The 22621-nt window shown below is 35.9% G+C and overlaps 1 protein-coding gene across 1 annotated transcript in view; it reads left to right on the forward strand.

Annotated features, from left to right (window-relative positions):
• The window catches only part of Rab38 (RAB38, member RAS oncogene family), a 60434-nt gene that overhangs the window by 1020 nt on the left and 36793 nt on the right, over nucleotides 1–22621 (forward strand). The window contains exon 2 of the mRNA XM_051192183.1: nucleotides 21772–22052. Coding sequence (XP_051048140.1) covers nucleotides 21772–22052 — 281 coding nt within the window. The remainder of the gene's footprint in view (nucleotides 1–21771; nucleotides 22053–22621) is intronic.

Consider the following 22621-nt stretch of genomic DNA (forward strand, 5'->3'; position numbering starts at 1 on the left):
CTTCAAACTCATAGAAAACCACTTGCAACTCCTCCCCAGTGTCTGAGATGGGAGTAAGGAGGGGAGGGGTTATGATAATGTTCATGGCATTTGCTTTAAGACTTCTTGATTTGATCCTGGTGTATTCTTTGAGAAATCTAAAAGATGGTAAACATTTTCATAGTGTTTGAAATCAGAATTTGACTAACATGTATAACAGCTCATAGGCACAAGAAAACTAAAGCTGCGTTTTTTGCTCTAGTGAGTCCTACTTGTGTGCTTGTAACCTGGGCATGCCTAGCCTCTTATTCTAGATGCTTGTCACCTACCTGATCAGTAACATCCCTGTCAAGTCGAAAGGGGTTATGTAGTGATGACTCAGAATCTTCCTACTTCAAGTTTTAAACTCCAATGAGATTCTCCATGGTTCACTGCAAATAGCCCTACATAATCTCTATTCATGGTTTGAGGTACCAAGAACTCCTTAGTAGGTGCTTGAACTAAAGTAAGCAATTCTTTTTCAGAAAATAATTCCCACTAGTGAATTTGACTGGAAACAATTTGTCAGGACTTGAAAGAACCAAGGATGAAAATTCCTAAAAGGACATTTCTGGTTTTGAGACCTGAGTACTTCTGTAACCATGAGTGTTGACAGTTCTCATGATAAGGTTAGTGTAGACAGGTTCATGGTTTGGAGTCTTTAGTGGGTTTTGACAAACATGAGTTCCTAGAGACTTGAAGATGGCATCAACAAGATTCTTTTGAAGTTTTCATTACTAGTCTGTGTACTCTGTTGTTGCATGTTTAGTGTCTGAAGTGTCTTCTGGCTGCACCAAAGTTCCCAGGATCCCAGTTTACAATAGCCCTCACTAGCACTAATTTGAAATCCAACTAACATTATGTCTTCAGCCTTGTTAAATGTCAGTGAGTTTTAGTTTCCTCTTCTAAATAAGAGGAAGGGAAAAGTATAACAATTCTGAGTGTAAATTCTGGGATGGGATACTACTAGAGTAGATGGAATATTTCCTTCTAAATCTTGCTTAATTTCACATGTGTTATGTGATTATCAACAAATTACCCCATTTTCCTTTCTTTTTCTGTGTCAATAAACAGAGAGTGTGCTATATCCCACCAAACGAGAGAAGAATAAAAACTGTAATGTCTATTATCTAGGAGTTCATTAATTAACCACTGTTTATACATATTAACGAGAGGAACACGGCACACATGTAGCAATTAATTCCTAATAAGATGCAATTCCTATACTGAGCCTATATCCTGTTCTCTGGTGCCAGCATCACTTTTTAGTCTCTCCCATCTTGCAGCATAAAGCCCTAGCTTTAGACCAAGGGTAATGGTGAAGTCTGTAATCATAGAAGACTGTGCATGTAGGAAATCTGAAGGATCTGAGATCCATTCAGCAGGCTACATGACACTTGTGGTAATGCCCAGTTCACTCTTTCTCTGATAGCCTTATGCTCAAAGGCCCTGAACTGTTAAGTTAGAGGTTGAAAGCTCTTTTAGGGAAAAGCTACCTGGTGGTGGGGGATAGAAAAAAACTGGGGACCTGTGGGTTATTAGGTGATGCGAAATCCAACTTCGAATCTCCATTCAGATTCAAGTTAGGTTAGCATACCTTCCAGTACTGCCGAGTTACAGGATACCATCTTATTTTTCTTAACTATGTTGTGTATCTATAAAGAATGGGTAGTAATGAAACACATTTTGAGAATGCTCAAATTCTTTTCACTTAAAAAGTAAAACATTATTTTAAGTGTATGGGTGTTTTGTCTGCATGTGTGTCTGTACACCACATGTGTTCAGTATCCATAGAAGCCAGAGAGAACATTGGATCCTCTGGAACTGGGGGTACAGATGGTTGTGTTGTGAGCTACCAAGTTGGTGCTGGGAATTTAATTCAGGCAATTCCTCTGCAAGAGCAGATAGGGTTCATAAATTTGAATCACTTAACTAGTCCCTGCCCTTATTTTGTTTTTGAGACAATGTAGCTCACTTGAACTCACCATGAAGCCAAAGATGATTTAAACTCCTGATCTTCTTATACTTCCTAAGTGCTGAGATTGCATGTATTGCTATCACACTCAATTTATGCAATATTGGAAATAAAATTAAGGACCTTGTGCATGTTAGGTAACTACTTTGCCCACTGAGCTTATTTTTCAACATTGTCACTCTTGATGAGATGGCAAGAACTGACTCTGGCCCTGTAGGACAATAGCCTATTATAAAGGTTTTGTTTATCTTCCTTCCTTTCTTCCTTCCTTCTTTCCTTCCTTCCTTTCTTCTTTCCTTTCTCTTTCTTTCTATCTATCCTTGTCCTCCTCCTTCTTCTCCTCCTCAGGTAGACTCTTGGTTCATGATATAGGGCCTTATTTGCACAAAGGGTTCCCAGGATATGTAACTTTTAGTCACTTTCACTAGCCAATCTGATTCTGATTTCTCAAGACCTTAGGGACTGTGAAGCAGGATGATAACAGTGTTCACTCCAGATCTGAGCAAGTCTACCATAAAGAAGCAGCTGGGTCAACTCTGTTCATATATTCTTGGTAAAATCAAAGATGTTGTTACTTTGCCCAAGATGAACCTGTTACCAGTGGACAAGCAGGACTGTGCCTGTTTTGTTTGATTTGAAATCATATTATGCTATGAAAGTCCACCAGACTGTGAGTACCTGGCAAGCTCTGGGAACTTGTGAATAAGGCCATCTTCCTTTCTTTGGTTGGTAGATAATCATAGCCTTCTTCATTTAATTTTTTCTTTTTTAAAAATAGATTTTTTTCATACAATAATTTTTGATTACACTTTCCCCTCCCCTACTCCTCCCAGTTATCCCTAACCTTCCCCTTTCTTTGATGGTTAGGTAATCCTTTTCTTCTTTCTATAAATTTTTGGATGTTATTAGATACCAGTATGGAGAAAACAGAAATCAATGAATGAATTTTTTTCTTTAAAAATTTGACCATTGCTGAGGTAAGAATTTATATCCCCCCTTATCTATATATACCAACCAAGAAAAAAAAAAAAAGAGTTTACACTTGAGACTTCTTTTCTTATTGCTGTCTAAACATCATACAAAGTTAGCACAGTTAGAGACATAAATAATTCTCTGTGAAGGACCTCATATACTTTGAGACATAGGTTCAGGAATTGATACAATTGTAGATCTAGCAGGTACTGTCCCTTAAGCACCTTTTCTTATGATTGTCCAAGGACATTTAGTTTCCTAGTAAAATAGCTGACTATATGGAAGTGCTAGGATTTAAAACATGGATATTGAATACTCCCCTCCCCACCCTGTTCAACATACCCCTCCACACCTTTTCTAGAAACTTTGCTGTACTTCCTCTGGTTTAATAGTGAAGTGCTTCAGATATATTCTGTATGTAGTATTAATTATATATGGTGAAAACATAATACTTGATATTGGTCAAATCATGAAATCTACTGGACCTCAGGTGTTGTGCCTATAGAACAATAGTTATTTTATTTGTCTATGATATCACATTGGAAGTTGTTCTGTCTTTCAGCCTCTACCAACTTTAATATCATAGCCTTACCTTGCCTGCAGTGTAGGAAACACATGTTAGTTTCCCCTAACTTTCTTAATTGTGAGTCTTTTGGCATACAAGCTTTGTATCCTCTGCCTTTCTGTAAAATGAGGATAACAGAATTAATATCTGTTAGAGTTGTTATAAAAAATAAATGAGGTAATTAATGAACATTCCTGACACATAATAAACACATGACTCTTTTTATTCTTATTATGAGTTGCCATTGTTATAAACTTCTTATGCATATGTTTCCTGCTTAATCTTGATGAAGATAAAGAAGATAGTATCAAATTTATTTTATACTAATGAAGATCAAAAATAAAAAAAGCAAGGGACTTGCCTACAGAAAGGCAGAAATAGTAAATTTTTCAAACTGAAGTCTATATGTAACTTGACTGAGTCTGCTAGTTCATCAAAAGACCCACCTCCAAATTTAAAAAGGCAGTATAAAATACCATATTTGCAGATAATTTGAAGACTGTTTCTTAACCATGGAGAAGTTTCATTGCAGCAGTTTTCTACATGACATTTGCCTCTAAGAAGACCCAACTTAATAAGAACAGCAGTTCCATTTCCATTTAAGACTATGCTATCTTTTCTCATTCACTTGTGGCACTATAGCAGGCTGATTTATAGTGTCCAAACTCTCATGTTGTAAACTCAACTAAAGGAAGGGTTTGGACTGAACCATTTCCTTAGTATCTATGTATGAAAGTAATTATCTAATGAATTTTATAAGTTTTAAATGTCTCGGCAAGAGATATAGATATATAGAAAAACCTAACTTTTGAAAATAAGTATGTCAAGTCAAACAAAAATGAATCCAAGTATAGACCCATTTCTGCAGAGGAATTTTTTGCCTTGTTTCTATCCTGGATAATCATAGGTTCTCAGATCACTATGTGGAAAAACATGCTGTGTGCTTACAGCTAAAGAGTTGACGGTAAACAGATATGGAGAATTTCAGTATTGTGCAGGAAACATAACAACTGTGAAATGAGCTTAAATACGATTGAAAGTTGTGGTTTTCTATCAAAATCTACATAATTTACAGTAAAATGTCACTTGTTTGAAGATCAAGTGGAAAACTATCTCCTCTGTGACTTTTCAATATATTAAATGGAGTAATCACTTGTACAAAGAAGTTTTACAAAGTTATATCATCTTGTAAGTACTCATCTAAGCCTTCCCAGTCCTTTTAGAGAGACAAGGCAGCTATGATTTAGAAGGGAATAGAACTTATTAATGGTAGAACAAATTCCATGTTTATTATCAGTGCAGTCTGGAGAATTAAAACCTTTTTTTTTAACATTAGATATCTGAGGTTATCTTAAGCACTGAGGTTCAGAGGTCATGGAATTGGAGAGGCAGGATGGATCCTCAGATCAATTGCTAATAGTACATCTTTTTTTCTGTACTTCTGGGGATTGAACTGAGAACCTTGGGAATGCTATGCAAGGGATATACCATGGAGCTATATTCTCAGGCACTTTAAAAACAATTTTAAAATTAAAACTATCCTGATGACTATCTATTGTGATATTTATATTTCAGTCATTTTAACTGCTTGTCATTCCCTTTTGGTCCAATAGCTATTGTCTCTGTCCTTTTTTGTCTATTTTTCTTACAGATCCATGTGATCTTTTCTTTGTTTCCACACATCATAGTCCTAGGTAATATGTGATTCATTTGAAAAGCAACTCCCCCACGGAAATACCCCAATTGTTTCCTGTCAGTAGCTTCTTCCTCCTTTTGAGTCTCATATTTTTTTTTTCCCGCATTGCCCGGTAATACTTTTTCCTTTTGTATATATTCTTTGCAAGTTTCAGAAGACTCTGCCATGAGTTATTGGTATATAATTTAATTAGATGATCAGCAAAGAAGTAGAGAAGGAGAAAATGCTACTTAGGAGGCTGTCCTAGTTACTTTTTCTACTGCAATAAAATATTCTAACAAAAGCAATGTAAAGGGGCTGGAGTTAAGAGCATTGACTGCTCTTCCAGAGGACCTGGGTTCAATTCCCAGCTCCCATATGGAAGCTAAAAAAAGCAATGAAAGGGATAAAGGGGCTTTTTCTAGCTCACAACCCATCATGGCAGGGAAGTCAAGACATCAAAAGCCTGAAACATCATATTCACAGTCAGAAAGCAGAGAATAATAAATCTATGCATGTTAGTTCTTAGCTTGCTTTCTCCACTTTATACAGTCCAGGTATATACACACTTAAGATGGGTCTTCCTATGTCATATAACATAATCATGATAATCTTCCTCAGGTGCCCAGGGCCCATCTCCCACGTGATTCTAGATTTTGTCATCTCAGAGGAAAATCAAGAAAATCCCTAAGTTTTTTGAAGCAAAAGTTCATAAATTTAAGAAGACTGAATAGTTTTAGTATGGTTTACTCGACTCTGTAATATATGTAGTATGCATTACCCTGATACATTAGGTAGCCATTGTTCCCATGTTTGTATTCAAATTTAACTTTTGATTAGTTTACCAGTCTTGCATAAAATTGCTCTCCCAGGAACAATGATGAACTTTCTTTTTTACTTCCTAAGTCTAACACAGACAAAATATTTATAGTGTAAGGGAGATTCCTAATGATTTCTGTCTAATTCATAGGGGGAAGTTCAAAACAAATTGATTCAAAGCCCTTGCCGAGACAGCTGTTTGCCTCTACAATTCAATGTGTTATTAATAGCTCTATTTGTTGAAGGTCAGGCATATTGTAGGCATATGCATCATTACATTTATTGCTCACAATGAGCTTGTCTGGACACTATTATTACAGAAAGACAAAGAAACTCTGCTTATTTAGGCTATAAAAATTAGAAGCACATAAAACCTTTTGAAAGGCATACAGAAAAGGAGTTCTTCTGAGTTATGATTTGTGATTTATCTGGCCACAACTCTTATTTTTTAACTAGTCTATGCTAATGATTCCCAATATATGATAAAATGGTGCAATACTTTTCCAACTCATAGTTTGTTTAAATTTGGTCTCTCAGGTAAGGTAAGCTAAATTCTTTACATCCATCATTGATGAAAGCTAATGGTTGACCAGGCTTAATAACAGCAATCTTCATATATGATGTTTGGGCTGGAAAGCTACAGTGCATGAGGGGCAGAAGTCACTAATATGAGAACCAAACTAAAAATAGCTGTGTGGTATCCAAATAATAACTAACTTCTATGGTGACAGGAGGGTCTCTCTGTGGGTGTGAATCTATCTGTGTGCATTCTAAATGTAAGGAAAAGGAGATGGCTAATAAAGGCTAAGGAAGAAAATGTCACACTCTAAGTGCACCAAATTCTTAGAGTCAAATAATTTCTTACTATGCCCTGTAGCCAAAAGAAATACCTAAAAATTCTGTTACTTAAAAAGTTAACACCAAAGGTGTTGGTAGTTGCACAGGCCTTTAATCCCAGCACTTGGGAGGCAGAGGCAGGCGAATCTCTGTGAGTTTGATGCCAGACTGGTTTACGGAGTGAATTCCAGGATAGCCATCCAGGGCTGTTTTACAGAGAAACCCTGTCTTGAAAAACCAAAATATATAGATAGATAGAAAAATAAATAAATAAATAACACCAGTTGACTTAATAAGCATATGTTTCAGGTTAAAGATGTAACTCAATTGGTAAAGTACTCACCCAGCCCACACAAAGTTCTAGGTTTGATCTCCAGCCTAACGTAAAACCAGGCCTGGTAATGTTTGCCTATAATCTCAGCACTCTAAAGGTGGAGGTAGAAAGATCAAAACCAAGTTCAAGGCCAGCCTTGATTATATGAGGCTTTGCTGTACACATACACATACACATATTCTAGCAAACAGTATAACTTATAAAGGAAAATCATTTTTATTTGATTTTTAAAAACTATAGTTTGATTTTTAAAAAACTATGTATATCTGTGGTTATGGAGTGATCTCTAAAACTTTGAGACAGAGCAGCCCCACTATCTTCATTTTCTATTCACATTGATTCCTCACATGGTTCTTGCTCTCTGCAACAGAAGTTTCCAAAATTGAACTACTCTAAGTCCATTGTGTCTGTTGTATGTGCTTGACTATAAATACTACTGTGTTTGCTCCAAGATTTTAAAATATCACTTGGTTTCCAGGTGGGAGGGGAAAATATTAGAGCATTCCTGTAATGTGTTTTGGGGAATTAGTATTCTAAAGGAAACTAGAAGTCCTCCAGGAATCAAGATTTAGAAATGAAGAGAGTATTTTTATATGTTACATATTAAATTGTCTTTAAAGGCTACTTAGAGCTATTATTTCAAATGCCAAGTAATTCAAAGATTACTTTTTCAATTATTGTATTGAGATTATTATTTTCTTAACATAATTTAGGTTGATTATAATTGTTGCTTTAGAACAACAAGTAAGTTTTTGGTTAAAATTTGGTAATGTCTAATAATTTTAATGAAAGGAGTCACATCATTTTTAAAATTAAGACCAAGGAAGGTAGTATACACCTGTGACTCCAGCACTTAGCATATGAAATATTAGGATCACAAATTTTAGCTTAGGTTACAGAATAAAAAAGAAATTATGGACTCATAATTTCTTTCACATTTTAGCTCAGTTAAATATATCACAAATAACTTGTTGATTCTTGTTGGATAGATTCAAGAAATGTTAACTATGAAAAGGATAAAATTAGAGATATTGATTACAGGTGCTCTAAAAGATGGGTAGAGCTTGTGTAGTTCTGAGTTATAGGCAGGTTGAGATCTTTAGAAAGAGTTGAGTAGGAGAAGGAAGTAAATACACAAGATTTAAGATTCTGCTCTAGTCAGTCTACTCCTTTCCTTACTGGAGTTCCCTCTAACAAAAGTAACAGTCACTTCCTTACATGAAGTCTCTGTTATGCTAGTTTCATTATGTTATGTAGTTTATTAGGAGCATACAATAGAGCCTCTTAGGGTCTATGTGCTAAGCAGACATGGGTGCTGTGATTGAGTATTTGAATATGTGGCTTGAAGAGTCTACAGTGTCGCTGGGAACATATGGAAGAGGCTTGCAGAACATGAAAAATACTACATACAGGTGCTAAGGTAAACTGCAAGGGGGTGATAATAGTGAGACACTGCTATGGGAACTTAGAAAATAAAAGAGATGAGTGCAAAGGCAAATTGTCATAGAGTTTCCAGGAAGGTTGGGCTTGAGTACAACCTTGAAGGCTATACAACATTTGATTAGGAAGAACATATGGAAAAGTTTATGTTATACTGAGAGTAGTCCACTGTAAAGGAAAGGTTTTAATATTAGACACATGACTTAGCAGAAACTAACAAGGCCTATTTTTATTTGCCCTTAACCTTTAACACTTAGATAGACAACCTCCAAATTCCCACAGGGGACCAGAAAGCAAATGTTCATCTTTTAATTGACTTTCTGAAAATGTATTCCCAGTTTTGGATTACTTAAGTTTCTGCTCCCATTCCACCAAGAAACGGGAAGCAAGCTTCTCCATAGCCATGGATCTGTGCCTTTATATTTGAATAAACCAAAGTATGTTCATGTATTTTGATGAAAAAGCAAAGCAAACAAAGCAGCACAAAGCAGAAACCACCAGGATGTCCTAAGTAATTCTTAACTGGACCTATACAACAACAATGTACCAGTTGCAGTTGTTTCTTAGAAACTAAAATTGGATCTTTCATTGATTTCTAGATATTTTGGTTAGAAAGAAGGTACTTGCTTCATTTAAATGGTATAAATGCAAAATTTACACTTAGAATGTTTTCCTTGGAATACTTGTCTCAGCATATTTCTACCTTAAAAGTGAAATTTAGAAGGTTAATATTGGTTAATTCAAAAGTTTTGATAAGTGGACATATATGCACATAATTTATAATTAATATGAGTCCTGTATTTTCAAGTATTAAGAATTTTTAAGATATTTCAATATAAGAATATTTATGATACCACTTTCTTTCTGTTCAACAGTCTGAAGGAACTAATTTATATTGTTTGAAACCTGGTATGGATCACACCATACATTAGCAGCCCAACTCCTAATTATGTACCTAAGTTCTAGGCTCTAGGCATGTAAGTCTTTACAAGGGCTGATAGTGAGACACAGTACTGTGGAAAGTGAATTTGGTAGTAGTACATAGAAATTTCATAAAGAGTGAGTTAAATCTATAGCCCTGACTGCCTCAGGGAACTTCTGGCTATATATTTCACTATCTCTGTAACATCTCTCCTAACACAAATTTCAACTGTAACACATTAGAATTCTGACCTGCTTTCTGCACAGTGTCTCACATATCAAACCTCTGCCTAAGGAAATCATCTCCATCTGGGTTATGGTAAAGTTGAGTTTTCTTTGAGGCTGTAGGAGCCAGGCTTCTTGTACAAGCCCTTTGCTATCTGCCTCTCCAGATACTTCACAACTACTACTTCAGTTCAAACAATAATCTGTTGTTAGTTATTGCAATACTTTCCTAACTGGTGTCTCCAGTCCTTTCTTCACTCTAACAAATCATTTCTCAATGCAGGAGTCTTAGTAATCCATGATTTCTCATCTGCCTGCAATCCTTCAGTATTTTCATATCTTGCCCAGAATTAAAGACAATATCAATACAATGCCAGCAAAATGTTTATCCTCTGGAATTTCTGGTCTCCTTGTATTATCCCAGTCTACTTTGACCTGTGAGCAGTCTTTGGTATCCTTCCTTATCCACTTACTATTCCCTAAAGATTTTCCAGACTGGACTGTGCTTCCTTGTCTTTGTGCCAGGTATTCTCTCTGTTTAAACATACAAAATATTCATGTAGTTTCTTACTTTACCCTTTTGGTTTTTGCTCAAATGATATCTATTTACTGTAAGACTTCTTATCCAATTTCTAAAATCCATCCTCAGACTACTTTTGCTTCTCTTTTCCTGATATTTTTTTTCTATGACATTTTTTTTTAAAAAAAGCCCATAAATAGTATTCTTTCAGTTCCACTTACTTAAAAAAAATGTTGTTTATCTCTCACCAGTGGAAAGCAATCACCATGGAATGAAAGAAATGTTATTCTAATTGCTGGTACAATTCCTAGAAAATAATAAGCATTAAAGTTTTTTTGTTTATTGTTGCATGATGAGATAGAAGATTTATTCAAGTTCAAGTAGAATGACAGTGAAGAATATACAGGCATATTTGAGACTTGGTAAACCTACACTTCTCTGTTGGGAGGGAACTGAAGGATGGACAATTAGGTACCTCTTTTGTCTCTGTGACAAACTATCTGAGAGAAAAATACTTAGTAAAGTAATAAGGTTTATTTTTATTATTTTATTATTTTATTATTACACCTTGTAAAGAAAGATACAGAGTAATAACACACACACACACACACACACACACACACACACACACGCCATATAAAAATGAAAACCCAATGCTCACCTGCAGTGACATACTTTCTCCAACATGGTTACAATTCTTCCAACAAGGTCACACCTACTCCAAGAACATAATAACATACACATACACAGTCTTAGTCAATATTCCATTGCTATGAAGAGACTCCATGACCAAAGCAACTCTTGTGAAATGAAGCATTTAATTTGGGGCCTGCTTACAGTTTCAGAGTTTTAGTTCATTATCTTGGCAGGGAGCGTGATAGCAGGAAGGCATGGTACTGGAGAAGTAGCTGAGAATTCTACATCCTGATCCACAAGTAGAGAAAGACTAATGGACTTTTGAAATTTTTGAAGTCCACCTCCAGTGACACACTTCCTCCAACAAGACCACAACTCCCCCAACAAGGTCACACATACTCCAACATGACCACAATTGCTAATCTTTCTGAAATAGTGCTACTCCCTGGTAATTTAGCATTCAAATGTATTAGCTTATGGAGGCCATTTTTATCCAAAATACCACTATCTATGGTGTGTGTGTGTGTGTGTGTGTGTGTGTGAGAGAGAGAGAGAGAGAGAGAGAGAGAGGGAGGGAGAGAGAGAGAGAGAGAGAGAGAGAGAGAGAGAGAGAGAGAGAGAGAGAGAGAGAGAATGTGATTTAGCTCTTCCAGCCAGATCCCACCTCTGTTCAGTGTGAAATCATCATTGCCTATATGAAACAAGTTGAAACCAGTATCTTCATGATCCAATCCCCTCAGCTAGTATAAAACTCAAGCTTTCAGTACTTAAAACTTTTTAGGAGACACTTCATATCCAATCACAAAATGGAGTTTCTCTTTCACTCAGTATATGAACTTTATTGAACTTACATTGTACAGAGTTCAAAGCTGGTCACAGGGCTGATAGAAATTTGACCATGGTTGTGTTTCAGCTGGTAGTGTTTAGTAGTGTTAGAGGTGATTAGAAAAGTTTGGTACAAGAGTAATCTATGCCTAAATGAGGAAAAATAATGATTTGTAGATACCTTTCTGTCACTGGCAATATCAGGGAAAAACTGAGCATGTAAGAGATCAAAATCTACCACCCAAGAATAAGAAAACGTTCACAAGATGTTATCTGTTGTAATATGTGGGTTCCCCAAGCCTTCAGAACAAGCTTAGTGTTATTTTTTTTACCACAGCAGGTACTATGTAATTTGACTGTTTTTCTTTCAGAGCATTGAGAATTAGCTACATATTTACTTTTGATTTTGTGTTGGTTTCCTACTTTTCACGTACTAGTCATACAAATAGAGAGAAAATATTTATGGCCTTTTTATGCCTTATAATTGGGCCATAACTCACCAAAATGTACTATTCATAGCAAATTCATCACAAAGGATGATTCCTTAAGGATGAGAATGGCTACAAAAGTATAACCTTCTAGTCTGAAACTTATTGCAACAGATATGTTCATGACCTTGTTTGAATAATGCTTATTTTTATCCTCCAATGAACACTTATTAATTATTTATAGGGAATGAGAGTTGGCTATAGAGTAAGTATGCCAGCACATACCAGTGGCTTGTGAATATATACTGATGTATTGTAGGAAAAATGAAACTTTAAATTCAATTTATTTTCATCATCATCTGATACTCTCACTGTATCCAAAAGATGAAGAAATCACCCTCAAGCTTTACAACATAAAAGCATGACTAACCTGTTCTCTGAGATTTTCAGTGCATGAGAGTGTTTGAAGCATGAATACATACCATAATAAGGGATCATGATGTAGCATAAGACCATAAGACAATGATATGTTGCTGGGGAGGTGGTTCAAAGAGTAAGAGTGCTTGCTGTATGAACACAGGCCCCAAGTTCAAATCCCCAGTGCTCACATAAATGCTGTTTAAGGCTCTTAAGGAGATGATTGTTTCAATGCCTGGGCCATTTTGAACAAAATGAGATGAATTTGTAAAAGTAGATGGAGACAAAAGATACACAGCATTATGTATAGTGTTAATGAATATATTTTTTTCTTAAATATGTATGAATAATGAACAACTAAAACGACAAAGAATAAGGGTAAGGGTTGCCTTTTGTAAGTAGTTTATAATAAAATTAGAGTTAAAAGACTAGGGCATACATTAATGTCACCTAGAGGGTATTTACAAGTGGAGTTCTCTGGGTTTCATGAAAAATACTTCTCTAAAAAGTATAGGATAGAATAGATATTCTATAGATCTTTTAGATTTCTTATAAATGCTACAATATTGAAATTGTTGGAAGACCTGTATTGGCACAGCTATACTCACACTTATTTATGTTTATGTCTTGGTAGAGAGAAAGTGATGAGGGACAATAAAGGGCCTGACAAGGTTTCAGGTCATGGTCATGGTGGCTCCACTGAACAGTGGCAACTTTGATGGATAAGAAGTAACAGAGTTAAGAGCCACTTTAGAAATGGATTCTGGGGTGAGTAGTAGAGATTCTTAGGGTGGGAAAATAGAGTGTGTTGGAAGATAGCTTCCCATTCATTGTGGGTGATTGTGTCAGGGATGTTATGAATCATATGGGCAAACACGGGAGTGCTAGGAGGTGAACAACTTGGGCACCTGCTCTATTAGTTGCTTGTATCCTTGTTGTGATGAAATACCTGACCAAAACAACTTAAGGATGTTTCATTTGCATCCACTTCCATAAAATACAGTTCACCTTGCACATATGGTGGCAGGAACAGGAGGTGGCTGGTCACCTTGCAGTCACATTCAGGAAACAGAAAACAGTAAATACCAATATTCAGCTTACTTTTTCCTTCTTTCATACTAATACCATAGCTCATTTTATGGTACTACTCTCAGTTAAGGTTGGTCTTTTACAAACCTCATCCAGATAATCCCTCACAGGAAAGCCTAGATACTTGTATCATGGATAATTCCAGATCGTCTTATGACTTAATCATGCACTTAATCATGGTGACTTTAACACCTATCAGATTTCCAGAAATAATAGGGAATGTAGTTTATAGAAAACAGTCAGAAAACTGAGATCCATTATGGTGAACAGACCAATCTGGAGTCAGAAACTGGTGGTTTAGGGTCAATTGGCTTAGTTTTAGCAAGTCTGTTCACTTCCCCAATTAAGTCCTCCTCATCTGGAAAGTATATATAAGAATGTGGAGGCCAGGTTTGTGCAGATGGAATGCATCCAACAGTCAAAAACAGACTAAGCACCCAACAGTCAAATTTTTTTTTACTATCTTAAGAACTTAATATAAATATGATCCAAAACTCTGTTTTTAGAGCTTTGGATCAGAGCATAAGACAAAATATTATTATAGGTACTTTAAGCAGAGACAAAAAAGTGAACAAAATCCTATTCTCGCTAAGTCTCTCTGCTAGTGACTGCTGGAGGCAGAGACTAATGAAGGCTGGATTTTTACTTTCTGAGCCCAAATCTTTATTAACATTGAATCATGAAGTTACATCAATTAGAACAAAAGTTAGTAAGGTATGCATCACTTTTCTTAGAATAAAATGTTGAAAATGCAATGTATTTGGGAAAATGCATGCCAGCATAAGCTCATGAAACACTTTACATAAATTTTGAACAGAAGATTATGTACTGGTAAAATTTAATATGAAGTAACAAATGTTTTGTAGATTATAAACTTCTGTCCTTTTGTGTAAGTTTTATATCTGTTGAGGAGACACACTGCTTGGCTCTTCCTAGTGAGATCATCTAAGGTATTGATTGTTATAGTTAGCTTTACTGTCAACTTGACAGAAGCCCAGAATCACCTTGGAAGATGGAAGCTCAATTGCTAATTGAGGTAGGAGGGCCTAGACTACTGTGAGCAGTACTACCTGATCTGTAGGCAAGTGGATCCAGTCTGAATAAAGATGGTAGCAGATTCCAAGCCTTAAAGCAAGCTAATAAGCAACATTTCTCTGTGATCTCTGCTTCAATTACCAACTGCAGATTCCTGCCTTTACTTCCTGGGTCGACTTTCCTTGAAGATGAACCTGTTAACTGAATAAACCCCTTTCCTTTGTGTTGAATAGGTTGAATAGGTTGAACAGCAACAGAAAACATATAAGAATACTAATTATTAAGTGAAAATACCATTAAATATACATTATGGTTGTGATATTTGTAAATATTTTTTCTTTAACTTGTGACACCAAGGAAATCATTCCAGGCTGTAGAAAATGGAGCCAAGGTTTGATTGACTAAATCTTAGAAAAATGAGCAACTATGGGGCCTTAGCAATCAGCCTTAGCAATTTCATTTACAACAGCAGAAAACAGATTCAGAGAGAGAGAGAGAGAGAGAGAGAGAGAGAAAGAGAGAGAGAGATTTGTTTAAGTATATCTTGATTTGTTTAAGAGCACTACTGATAAAATTAAGGCACATGTAATAAATGTGTTTACAATTTCCATCCCTCAATGCTGGGAGCAGCATCATGAGCCATGTCCATACTACAATGCAGTGTGTTTAGCGATTATAAGGGAAGTATTGTTCCATCCAGTAAAGTAGGCCATTTTCAGCAAAAGAGCCAAATATGACTGTCCTTGCTTAAGAAACTTCTCATATCCAGAAGCCTTATATAAAAGTAACATAGAGTTAAGTTGCTGTGCAATAAATGTATGGTGAGTGAGTACTATTATGCCAGAGATGTGTTTTAAATTATAGTCTCTATTTTGTTTTAAAGCAAATTTACTCAGGATAGAGTGGACAAGTCTCTATTCTTCCTACAAGTAGGCACACACTGAGAGTCACACGATTTTCACTTTTAACAATAAGTAGCAAAGAGGCCTGTCAGCTGACAGAGGAAGAATAAGATGTAAGAGCCAGAAATGCTCTGGTCTGCCTGTGACCCCTTTCTGGAATGTCAAATATACAAACTTTCCTAGTGGCTTGGCCCAGTAACCTCCACATACAAAGATCTTTTCTTTCTAGAAACCAGTAGCCTTTTTGTTTCTGATGCATTCATTCACACACTTACACAACCTCACTGTCCTTTTAAAATGCCAGCCAGGGTAAAATATCATATGTTGCTTTTACACAGTCTGAATATGATCCTTGCCCACATGTTAAAGTGTAAAATCTTCATTCTTGGGAGCCACCTACTTTGCAAACCCTTGGACAGGCAGATTGTTAAATAACCCATGACTGCCCTTCATCTGGTTAGATCTCCAGAGAGATCATAAGACATTCTTAACAAGCATAGAGGCCCCCAGAGTTCTGAATGATCACATAAGGATTTTTTTCCCTTTTGTCCTGAAATGTCATGCCCCACCCTGACCAGTATCAAAGGATATCATTATTTGTACCGTGAACTAAAAAGGAGGAAAAAAAAAAAAAAAAGGAGAGGTCATTTGGGGAAAAGGAAAGTTCATCCATGGGTTGTGTGTCATATGAAAAATGTTGTATCCTTCTTCATTGACTGGATGACTATGAGAAAAAGCTTTAAATTTCTCTGTCCTGGAACCTATGTAAGAAAGATCCAATTGTCATGTGCTGGTCCTGATGCAGTGCTGCTCTCCAGCAGGCATTCAAGAGCAGATGCTCAGAGACTAAGTCAAGAGTTAACGAGTTCCATCCATTCCCATGATGTCCTTGGAAAGCATCCTTTCTGTGATACCAATGTGAAAATAACCTACAAAGCATTCATTACTTTGTATTAAAATTCACCAGCACAAAATCTTTTGTTCTATCTAAAATATTTTTTCATGTATGTTGGCATTCATTATCCTAAATGCTTTATATTTTCAGTATTTTATTCTTTGTAAGAAAAGTGATGCATACCTGTTTTTGTTCTGGTTTATATAATTTTATGACTCAGTGTAAATAAAGTTTAGGGTTCATAAAATAAAAATCCATCCTTTGTTAGTTCCTACCTACAGAAATTACTAGTGGATCTAATTAGAGGAAATAGGATGTTGCTTACTTTTTAATCTCTGCTGAAGTACTTATAATAGTGTTTTGTCTTAAATTCTGTTCCAAAACTGTGTTTTTAGGACCTATATAATATGTGTATTATGTTTTTGACATAGTAAAGAAACTGACTGTTGGGTGCTTAGTCTATGTTAATACATTCTATCTTTAAAAAAATTGGTCTTCATATTCTTAGAGACACTTTTGAGATGAGGTGGGCTTAATTGAGACCGTATAAGAAACTTGTCAGTCTTCATCAGGAACATTTTCAGGGCAAAGCTGCTTCTGGCTGACTGCAATTAATTCCCAAACAATCTCTATTCTTTAAAAGGAAACAATTTTATTCAATATCATGGTTTTTCCTTTATCTAATGGATTGTAGATTCCTTAATGGAGAGACTGTTTGGTTCATTGTTATATTGTAGGGACATAGACTGGAGACTAGCAAGTATCTGTAAAATTGGATTGAGTTGGCTCTTTCTATACCATAAATATGGAGTCAAGTTAACTCAAAAGTGTAGTTTAGAAGCTGAAAGTACTTGATGTTAGTGAATAACATGGCTTTGGACTCAGGCAGGTGAGGTTTGAATTCTGGGCTTGTAAGCTTACCATCTGCTTTATTTGAGGAAACTACACAGACATTCCATTTCTCAATTTTCTCACTTTAAACTAGGGATAATATCTGGGAGTGTAGCCCTGTGGTAGTGTGTTTACTAACACTCTGAGATCCTGGATTTGATCTTAATCTCTACCTAACATGAATAATGACACAAAACTAAACAGTGAGCATAATAATTACATTTTCATGGTCATTTGTATGAATTATATTTTTGGTGGGCAATAAACATACAGGATATGCAAACTAGTTTTTATTATGTTTGACAGAAATAGATTTTGGGTGTCTCTTTACAATACTACATATTTTAATTGTTTATCTGTCTTTCCATTAGAATATAAACTCCCAAGAACATAGATTTTTAATGGTAACATCATCAACTAACAAGTGTTCAAAGCACTGTTGCCCAATACACTGACCTGTGTTGATTCAAATATTCCCTATTGGCATTATGTAATGTAGCAAACATGAGATATATGTGGTTGTTTAAAAAGTTAGCTCTTTTTAGTAAACTTTAAAAATACTATATAAAGTAATGAATTTTATTATTGCTTATTAGTTAAATATTGTTTTTAATTCATCAGTTGATCTATTTCATTCAATAGATGAGTTGAGTCTGCTTGCGTGTCAAGTTGTTACTGAGAGGGATTTGATATTTCCATGGTTTTCTTTGGCTCTTGGTTCTTCCACTATTCTTTGGGGTTTTCTTTTTTACTGTGTTGTACATGATTGATCCCTTACCAATTCTCATATTTTATCTATTCCTGAAACAAATTGTATGATTGCTAGTGTGCTCACTTATGAGTCTATGTTTCTTCTTTCATTATGTAGTTTCCCTTTTTAAAATAATTTGCCCTGTTGGCTTGGCTGTCATAATTGACTTAATTTGTGCTTCTCTTGAAATGGTTTTTAATTGTCTGCCAATTTTAAGAGGTGACTTTCTTGTGTATAGCTACTTTGATAGATTTTTTTTTTTTCATTATTAACTTTACTTTGGGGACTTAAAACATGTATCCCATGCTTTCATTGTTTTTCTTTTTAATAATTCAAACTATATTGTAAATATATTTGCAAATAAAACACAGTGTACAGCTGGGCAATGGTGACACCCACCTTTAATTATAGCATTCAGGAGGCAGAGGCAGGCAGATCACTGTGAGTTCGAGGCCAGCTTTGTCTTAGGAGTGAATTCCAGGACAATCTACAAAGCTACACAAAGAAGCCTTGTCTGAAAACAAACGAACAAACAAATAGAGATAGAATGCAATGAGACTTTGGGAGCCATCCCACATAGAGGGATACTTTCTCATCCTAGACACATGGGGGAGGGCCTAGGCAATGAGAGTCATCAGGCCCTAAATCTATATGTCTCAATGAACATATGATAATAATATTAGATAGCAATTCTGAAGGAATAGCAGTGGATTTAAGGTTGATGTGAGAGCTGATGCTATTCTATGTAATGAGTTGATACTTTTAACTTCCAGTTTTCACTGTTCTTTTGGGTTTTTTGTTTTGTTTTGTTTTTTGTTTTATGTTTTTGCTTTTGTTTTTGTAACTGGCATTTTAACAGGTATGTTGCAGAGGATTTATCTCTAGTTCTGTCTATTTGGAGGTTCTAAATGCCTCTTGCATTTAAATATTTCTCTATGTACGGGAAATATTCTGTTATAACTTTATTGAATATATTTTCTATTCCTCTAGGTCTTACCAGATCCGTTTTCTACCTCATGGATTCTTAGATTCTGTATCTTGAACATATCCTACATGTAGGACACTGCACTAAGTTTTGGTCATGCTCATTAATTTTATCTTTACATAAGTCTGAATTTGTTATTTTTTTCAACTTTGTCCTTTGCCCCTGAATAGGATTTTCTCCTTGTGATTATCTGTTGGATATGCTTACCACTGTTCTTTATTTGATTGATTTATTCTTTCTTTTCTAAAACATCTTTCATTCTCTTTTTGAAGTTTCAATATCCTTTCTTAAATTGTCTTCCGAATACTTGATATTTGAATTCCTTCTCCAAATTACTAATTTATCTACTTCAGTACCTTCCTTGTCTAGATTCTGATTACCTTACTTCATTCATCTCTTTACTTGAGCTCTCTTTGTAGTAACTGATCCTTTTTAAAAGCAGAAATCTGAGATCCTCCTCTAGTGTTTCTTGAATCTCATTATGTTTTGTTTCTAGTACTAAGGCATTGGGAGCATGTGGAAATGTCAAAATAGATTGTTTCATATATTTATGTTCATGCTTCTGTTAAAATGGAGGTATTCTCAGTTTTTATTTTTCCCTATGCTTTCCATAGTTTTTATTTTCATTTTATTTTTATGTTAGTTCTCTAGTGAGTTGGCTTTACTTAGAATTATGTTCTAGAATGCGAACTAGAGGGGAAATCAACAACAATCACAGATTTAATAGCAATCTCAATCTTAATGTTCAGAAGAAGATAATTTGTTATCTTGCTTAAGTCCTGATAGAGTTCCAAGGTAGTACCTCTAGGGTACTTGTTAAGGTATTATGTTTTGTAGTTTTGTAATGCTTTTAGAAGTGAGGGTAGCAGTATTTAAGACTGAGGCGAGGAAAGAATTGGGAGTGGGAAAGACAGAATAATGAGAAGGAAATTAAATGAAACATAGTTAAAAGAATTACCAGAGAAAATATTTTAGAGTAGGAATAGAGAAAGGACAGTCATAAAAACTAAAAAACAAAACAAAACACTGAGAGCCAGGTTAAAACAATAACAAAACAAATATGGAATGAGATATACACTCTGCCCATACCTGTTGCATTCACCACGCCCAAATGGGTGTGGTCACAGGTGTGAACATGACAGGGGGTGGGGTGGAGGTAGGCTGATTCCAGACCCCTGTTCACTCTTGCTTCCTGTGATTGAGGTCCTGAAGGAGTATGAGAGGCCTGCTTGCTAATGGAGTTGTCTGAATACCATAGGAAGAGGATTGCTAGAAGTTTCTACCTCAGGTTCCACACTTGTGATGCTGTCTGCTGTCTGTACTGCTTGAAGCTGGATTGCACCCATCAGGACACTACACTAAGTTCTGCTTCCAACTTCCTGTGAGCTTTGAAGCTCATGCAAGCAATGGGCAGGAGTGGCTGTGAGAGTGTTGAGTTCCTCTCGGCTTTAAAACCCTGTGTCACACTTCCTCTATCTCCAAAGCTGGCTGTACTTGGGGCACTTTTCACTGAAAACTATGGCTACCCACAGGATTCTGAAACCTGAGCTGTCTCTCTCTACTCTACCCCTTATACTGTTGGTTGCCTATGACTCCACTTTCCAGGCAACTGCAGCTGAATTTGTCAGGGTACATATAGGTAGTGTGACTTGGCTGGAGTGCTAGTTTGGCTGCTTCTCTGTGAGAGGAAAAAAAAAAAAAAAAAAAAAAAAACCCAAAAACCTACCAAAATACATTTCTGTTTTCCTTAGTTCGTTCTCTTATAAGAACAGGATCTATTGTTTTTATTTTTTTTATTTTTTTTTTAAATAGAAACAATAGTATTTTACATATCAATCCCGGTTCCCTCTTCCTCCCACTCTCCCTTGCCCCTCACTGATCCCCCATCCTATCCCTCTTCTGCTCCCCAGGGAGGATGAGACCTTCCATGGGCTATCATCAAAGTCTGTCACATCATTTGGAGCAGGGACTAGGCCCTGTGTCTAGGCTGACAGTGTATCCCTCTATGGGGAATGGGCTCCCAAAATCCATTTGTACACTAGGGATAAATATTCACACCAATACCTACTGAGGTATACAGAGTTACAGAGTAACTATACAGAGTTACAGAATATTACATACTACACTGTACTTTCTCAATAACTATTTCATAATTTTTTACAGTTATTTACTCATTTTGTATGCATGTGTGTGAACACACATACACACACACACACACACACACAAATAAACTAGCACAGATACTATAGTAGAGTTGTGGAGGGCAGAGGATAAGCTGTAGGAGTTGGTTTTCTCCATTTACCATGGGAGGGTCTGGGGATTGAACACATGAGTTTAGGCTAATTAGTAAGAACCTTTAACTACCATACCATCTCACAGGTCCAGGATACAAAACCCTATTTTTTTTTTTTTTTAAGATTTCCTTCTGGCTGTAAAGATTGCATAACACAGCTGCATAATTGTATATTGTATATTTGTCCACTATTTAAAGCTTAGTACTACAACTCTTTATTGCATCATATGCTCATTTTGGAGACCCCATGAATCTCTAGGGTAGTGTCTAATTATGATTCTACTTTTGATAACTTTCTAAACTCTGTCTCATTTTGGTGATAGGTCAAGAAAGATTTGGAAACATGACAAGAGTCTATTACCGAGAAGCTATGGGAGCATTTATTGTCTTTGATGTCACCAGGCCAGCCACATTTGAAGCAGTAGCAAAGTGGAAAAATGACTTGGACTCAAAGTTAACTCTCCCTAATGGGAAGCCAGTGTCAGTGGTTTTGTTGGCCAACAAATGTGACCAGGGAAAGGATGTGCTTATGAACAATGGACTCAAGATGGACCAGTTCTGCAAGGAGCATGGTTTCGTGGGATGGTTTGAAACTTCAGCGAAGGTAATGCTACATTAAACAATAAGTTTAACAGAGTAAGTTCCACAAAGATTCTGACACATAACCATTATAATTATCATAGATTACTGCGATGTTTCTGCCCAATGGTAGAGAGTTTGCAAATTGCTTTATGCTTTGTCTCATAGCAAGGTAATGAGTAGGTAGAGAAGAAATCATTATCTACTATTTAAGACAATTATTACTGAGAAAACAAAACCATTTGTACATGGCCACACTTCTCATAGATTATAACTATGCACAACTTCTGTGAGCTCACTATACACCAGGTATGTTTTACAAGCGTTCTTGCACTTAGTTCTTATAATATTCTATAACTTTATAGGAAATGACAAAATGGATATGCCATTCTGTGACATTGTCTTGTTCTTAAATTCACACTGTGTTAAATACATTCACCTGCATGTCAGGAGTTACACTTTGTCATATGAATAAACAGATGACAATAATACAGGACCATCATAATGGGAATACTAGAATACTAGGGTAAGATAGGTATAAATGTGAAGTACATAGAATAGCTTGGTCCTTCTGATTCTCTGGGGACATGGTAA

The sequence above is a fragment of the Phodopus roborovskii genome, unplaced genomic scaffold (assembly GCF_943737965.1).
Source record: "Phodopus roborovskii unplaced genomic scaffold, PHOROB, whole genome shotgun sequence".
In the NCBI taxonomy this organism is placed as follows: Eukaryota; Metazoa; Chordata; class Mammalia; order Rodentia; family Cricetidae; genus Phodopus; species Phodopus roborovskii.